This window comes from Argiope bruennichi, chromosome 4 (assembly GCF_947563725.1).
Source record: "Argiope bruennichi chromosome 4, qqArgBrue1.1, whole genome shotgun sequence".
Classification (NCBI taxonomy): domain Eukaryota; kingdom Metazoa; phylum Arthropoda; class Arachnida; order Araneae; family Araneidae; genus Argiope; species Argiope bruennichi.
In genome coordinates this window covers 48,806,900-48,813,841 of record NC_079154.1, presented here as the reverse complement: position 1 = coordinate 48,813,841, position 6,942 = coordinate 48,806,900, and the positions used below count along the sequence as shown (strand labels likewise).

The window sequence follows — 6,942 nt, the reverse complement described above, 5'->3', positions numbered from 1 at the left end:
ATTTTCTTCCATTGTTGAAGACTAACAGAGAAAGATTCTATTTAATAATATCTGTGTAATAGTTTACAAAAGGAATAAAGGTGTGAAGTTATAATCCCACGAAATTTAGAAGATAGATAAATTATGTTTTTAATAACGCTGTGATATCTTGGAACTAATCTTCATTCGAAAGATTTATGTACATAATGAAGAGAACATAATATAAGAATTAAAATAAGATGCCTGAAATGCCTGATAATTTGGTGGAATCGTGGGCATGAAAATACATCCAAGCAGTTTAAACTGAATTAAATACATCCAATATCTTCAATTAACTAGCTGATCACCAAAAGTCACTTGTTTTGAAATAATTTGCAATATCACACATATCGTTTGTGATTGAATGAAAAAAAAAAAAGTATTCATTTCGGTCTTCTTCTTCTAATCAATTAAAACCAAAATTTTGACACAGAATTGTAATTATAATCACAAGATCACATATAAAATTTAATTTATTTAAGTCATCACGCTTTTGAGTTATAGTATTTACATGCATAATAATATACAGGCTAAACGACGATGGTTCCATTAACGATTTAGTACGAAATCTCATATATGAATGTATAGATGTTAAGACTATATACCAAATTTTATTGATTTAACTATTTGAGTTTTGTATTTATCATGTTCACTTACATTTGAGCAAACAGAAAGTTTCCAATGATTCAATTTCGTTCAAAATTTAACAAAAATCTACAAATTTTACATAAAGAATTCATTCTAAATTTAACCCATCTAGTTCAAAACGTTTTGGATTTACCTAGATATAATTACAAAAATATTCTTTTTGGGTTCAGGCAGACCTGAAACATGGAATTTCACCAGATTCTCGAGATTAAATCTTTGACATTTACAATACTTTCTTTTCGCATAAAAGAAAGTAACGAGTTAAAAGGGAATTGGAATTTATCTCTAGTCCAAAACATCATAGAATGCTAATGTTTTAGACCTAATTCATCGATCATTTTATAACGAGCAAACTCACATACACACACACACACAAAAAAGTATTTTAACATTGTTGCAACATTCGTGTTTAAAATAACAGTTTCTGAATAATGGTTTTATACACAGTAACATTCGTGTATAAAATAGTTTCTTAAATAATGGAATATAACAGTAAATAATTTTACATAAACAAATCTATATAAAAATATCTTTATTGAAATAGGATCGGTATTGCAAATATTTTGAATTTTAAAGTTGCTAAAAAGGACTTTTATGTGAAAATGTGAAAATTTGCACTAATATTATTTATTTATGATTAACAATTATTCTCATTATTCACATGTAATTATTTATTAATTGGCTATTCATTAATTCACTAATTAGCTTCTACCTGAAGAATTAAAAAATAAGAAAAACAAATTCTTTTAGTTTGTTAATTTTTTAAGAACTTATTATGTGCAAAGAGGCGAAATATATTTAAAATAAAAAGAAACAAAGTATCAAGAAAAACAATTCAAGCTCGTATTTTTTAATTTTTTTAATAAAATGAAAGAAAGAAATTTCTCATTTTTTTTATTTGTTACTCACCTTATTTATTGTTGGAATATTTTATATGGTAGGGTAATATTCGTCTGTAGACCAAATTACTAAAAGCGGTGGTTAATTTTTTTTGTATTATTTTCTTTTTGCAATGCATTTAATCACGTGATTTCATGCTTATATATTTTCGACCAGTATATATATATATATATATATATATATATATATATATATATATATTGATAAACGTGAACATTTGCTTTCTGATAGAAAAAAAAAAAAAATACTTTCCCGAAGAGAATTCTAAATCGAATTACAATTCTACCAGAATACAATTCGAATATGCTCCGAAGTTATTGAGGAAATTCTTTAGAATTTTGAAATTAAAAAATCTAATTAAAATTTTAAAAAATCTTTCTAGAGAGCATCCACAGGCAAAGAAATAACTACGTGTTGAATTCGGTAGTTTTGGATTCTCTGCCCTGAGTAGAGTGTTTTGAACATTTTTGCATTTTGCATGAAGCATCGTGCTTATCCAGCCATTAAAATTATCACATTAAAGGGACTTTAAAGTAAACCTCTTTATTTTTCAACTGCCAAGAGCACAGAAACCCTTCGCAACTTTAATTCAGTTAAAATAGAAGTGCAATATCAAATATTAATCCATTTCAGAATTGTGTTATGTCCTTAGATACTAGTATAGAAATTTATCTGGAACAACTCCCAATAAATATTTATATTTTAATAAAATAAAAATTACAAAAATTTACATACATTTTCTATAAATTTAATTTGTGTTTTTTTAATTATGTCATTTAATTAAAACGGATTCAGTCGATTTCATTCATTCTGATTTCTTCAGTTGACGCTAAACTGTGTGATGAGAAACATGAGCGTGACTATTTTGTGTCAACAGAGTGGATGTTGTTTTTTAAAGTGTGCGATTATTTAATTAATCACTGCTTATTCTAGCATATTACCCAGAAAATATTTTAAACTGCAGTTTTAATTTGTGGAAAGCTACATAATGTTATTTAGAACTTTTTAGTTTTCTAAATCATGCCGATTGCTGTTCAAAACTTAGGAGGTGTGAATAAAAGTGCCTTATCTGTTTAATATTGGTTCTTTGCTTGAATTGTAAAAATGATGGCCGAATCTGAAAGTATAAACTCTTCTCGAGATCCTAGTGTAAGGGATGTGTCACCCGATATTACAACTCAAGACAATTCCTTCTGTCTGTGGGCTCTCTGTAACCCACGAAAAGTTGCCCATAGATATTTTGCTTTGATTTTTATGTGTTTCCTGGGATTCGGAAGTTACTTCTGCTATGACAATCCTGCTGCTCTACAAGACCAAATTATAAAAGACATGAGAGTGTCGACACTAGAATTTAGTTATTTATATGCTTGGTATTCATGGCCTAATGTTGTTTTGTGTTTTTTCGGTGGTTTCTTGATTGACAGAGTGTTTGGCATTCGTTTAGGCGCCATAATTTTCAGTACATTTATACTGCTTGGACAACTCGTTTTTGCTCTTGGTGCTGTAGTTGACAAATATTGGGTAATGGAAGCTGGAAGATTTATATTTGGAATAGGAGGAGAGTCACTAGCAGTTGCCCAAAATACATATGCTGTCAGTTGGTTCAAAGGCAGAGAATTAAATATGGTATTTGGAGTACAGTTAAGTTTTGCTCGTGTTGGTAGTACTGTGAACTTCAATGTTACTCCAGCCATTTATTCAGGAATGGGGCAATATTATACAGGTTATACTAATTTAGGTGTTACACTATTCATTGCATCCTTAACTTGTGTATTTTCATTAATAAGTGCCCTTATTATTGGTTTCTTCGATTGGAGAGCAGAAAAAATACTCAATAAAGCTGCTGGACAAACTGGAGAAGTTGTTAGATTGTCAGATATTAAAGATTTCCCATTGACATTTTGGATCATTACTGCTGTCTGTGTCACCTATTACTCAGCTATATTTCCATTTGTTGCATTGGGCAGTCTGTTTTTTGCTCGTAAATATGAATATGATCATAATTCAGCAAACAAGATCGATAGTATCGTATATCTAATTTCAGCATTTGCTTCTCCTGTATTGGGCCTTCTTGTTGACAAAACAGGTCGAAATCTTATGTGGGTATTCATATCTGTGTTTCTAACTTTAGTGTGTCATGTTATGCTTGGATTTACATCAATTAATCCCTGGATACCAATGGTAGGCATTGGATTAACTTATTCCCTTTTAGCTTGTGGGTTATGGCCTATGGTTGCATTAGAAGTACCAGAGCATCAACTTGGAACAGCATATGGTATTATGCAATCTATACAGAATCTTGGATTAGCAGTTGTTGCAATAGCAGCTGGTGCTATTGTAGACTATAAAGGATATGTGTTTCTTGAAATCTTCTTTATTTATTGGTTGATCATATCTGTTATTTGTGTTATTTTACTGTTCGTAATAAATTCCAGCAAAGGTGGTTTACTTAATATGTCAATTAAAGAAAGAGAACGTAGGGAAGAAGAACTGAGAAGAGTTGAATTATTGGAAAATGAACGAATCTTAGCTGCAGGTTCAATGGCTGATGTTACACCTCATGATATGCTTCAACCTAAATCTGATTTCTATATTCGCAACCGATTTTTATCTCGTATTGGTGCTAAACTACCTCCACATTTTGATGTAACAACTTGTGCTCTCATTCATCGAACAGGACTGAAATAGACAAGTTCCTAAATTACCGACTTTATTTTTATTGTTCATAAATGGTGGAGAGCTGTTTTAAAGCACTCGTGTGTCATCTTAAAAGCATCAAAGTGGCTTTTAATACTCAAATGTTGTTTTGTAAAATTTATATAATGATGCGATTGATTTTTAAAAAAAGATCTATTAGAGACTAATAGGTTTGTAAATATACTCACTCTTTTCAAGTGTGAAATTTGTTAATTGTTTGTGTATTAATATATTTCCTAAGTTGAATGTCTATTTATTTTAGGACAACATAAATTTATATTTTCTTGTATTGTGATGTGATCTGTTGTCCTTGAACACGTTGAACTTGTAAGTTTTTATTTTTGTAAAGAATTTATAAAAAGGATATGATGATCATTTAACTGCCTCTTGTTCATTCTGTATGTACTACATGTAAAACACTTATGAGAATATTTTAACTATAAGCTTCATTAACTAAATCTGATGTTTGTACGATTAAAAAATATATTCAAATGTAGAAACAATTTTTTAAAGATTAGAAAAATTCCTTAATAATATATATATATATATATATATATATATATATATATATATATATATATATATATATATATATAGAATACTTTTATGGAGTCCTGGTTTTAAGAAGTGAAACTAAAAATCTGCTTTTGTTATTCTGGCCTAGTTGAAAGACAAAATTTTCAATGTTGTTATACTTGTCAAATTTACAGAATAAGAGTACTATTTCAATAGTTTTAAAATAAATCCTTGAATGTAATATGATAAACAGATTTGATAAGATAATTTATATAGTTGAAAAACATTTAATGTTATGCATTTAATAAATTTAAGAAACATTATCTATGTAACCTATTTTTTTGGTTATTTTTTAAACAAAAATTCAAAAGCTACCTGTTCTAGGAAGGTTGAATTTTGAACAAATTTGTTTTCTTGGTATGATACTTGTCATGGAATGATTAATGTAATTAGCCCTAAAAACTTATAAGATACACCTGCTTGTCCTTATTTAATTTAAAAAGGTGTTTACAAAAACATGTATTAAATTTTCATGTTTGTAAAATCATCTTGGACATTAATATTAATCAACTATAGAATATAAATATATAAAATGATGTACAAACTGTAATATTAGATTTAAATGTGTATTATTTACAATGATATGAGATTTTAAAGTGAACGAAAAATGTGGATAAAATAAAAAATAGCTGTGTATTTTTGAAATTCTATGTACAAGAATTGATGATATTATATTGAATTGTCAATTTTTAGTTTGAAAATTTCAAAATATTGACATTTTTTTAAAATTGATTCACCTTTATAAAGAAATAGTCTATATTTTGATTATTATCTTTGAGGTTAACATCCCAGATTTAATGTACAAATTGTTAATAAAAGTTCTATCTGATTTAGTTAAAGTAACTGATTTTTTTTATTAAATAAATATTGAAACACAAAGAATTAGTTTAAATTATGCCGCTTCCTTTCAATTTTTAAATAATTTATATCAAAATATTTGTTTCTTAATTGTATTTGTCTGTTGTTTAGAATGGCAATTTAATACTATATTAAAAAATTATCTTTCCTTATTTAAGTTTTAATAACTATTCTACCCCCCCCCCCCTTTTTTTTTCTTTTTGTCTTTGCACTCTTTCCCCTGATGCCATTTTAGGCCTCAAAGGTTGAGAATTGCTACATTAGAAACCTGAATCTGCTCTTAGCTTTTTGGATATTTTCTCTCTCTGAGATGGATGGTAAAAATTTTTCGCATGTGTAATAATAAAATGTGTCTAAAAAGGAATTTTGAATTTTCTAGAATTCGCTATTTTTTTTAATGCTAAGTGTTGATAAAATTATTTATTCCTACAATTTCAATCTTATTTCTCTTTTGTTTTTCTTTAAACTCTAGATGTGTTTTTCATGTTTCTTTATTTCACAGTTTATTTAGAAGAGTTTTCTAATATCAAAGAAACATATAAATGTCTTTTAAACTGATTATTAATTACAGTTTAATAAACTTTATGATGCATTTTTTAAATATGCAGTATTAATGTAATTAAGATTTTTGACATATATTAAAGATACATTTCAAGATACATATTTCTATGTATTTTGAACTCTTTTTTTTTTTTTTTTTTTCCCCCTTCCTATTTTGAAATATGCTTGCAAACCAATTTGTGTCTTTGAAATTAAAATTCTTCATATTACAGTAAATTTTGCCTATGTTTATAAAATATTCAGAAATAAATAAATAACAAAGAGTAAAATTACTAATATATTAAAAATTTGTATTTTAATATCGCTTATTAATTTTTTTTCTATCTTTGAAGTTATGGAAGAACAAGTTAGCATTTATATAAGAAAATGGAATTTTTATATTTATTATCCTTCCATGAATAATCACTATTCCACTGTTAGGAACTGAAAACTGAATTTAGTTCCCTCTTTCTATCTTGGTTTGAAAAATATGATTTGTGCATTGCTTACATTTGGAACTTAACATAAAGGAATGATTTGACTAATAAAATCAAGCAGTTTTATATTTTATCTGGAAATTCCTAGGGCCGTTAAGTAATTAGTAAGTAAGCTATACTTTATGTAGTTTTAATTAACCAAATAATAATTTTTCTATAAAAAATATTATTTTTCAACATTTTTTTTTTCTCAACAAGGGAAGATGTG

General features: G+C 27.3%; 1 protein-coding gene across 1 annotated transcript; it reads left to right on the top strand.

Annotated features, from left to right (window-relative positions):
* Window positions 1-2,411: 2,411 nt before the first annotated feature.
* LOC129967003 (major facilitator superfamily domain-containing protein 1-like) lies at window positions 2,412-4,638 on the top strand. The gene has a single exon (XM_056081634.1). It carries the CDS (start codon window positions 2,671-2,673, stop codon window positions 4,252-4,254), a length of 1,584 nt encoding a protein of 527 aa, XP_055937609.1. The 5' UTR covers window positions 2,412-2,670; the 3' UTR covers window positions 4,255-4,638.
* Window positions 4,639-6,942: the final 2,304 nt, after the last annotated feature.

Coding starts and splice junctions, on each gene's coding strand:
- LOC129967003 (XM_056081634.1), top strand. CDS start 2,671: ATGATGGCCGAATCTGAAAGTATAAACTCTTCTCGAGATCCTAGTGTA.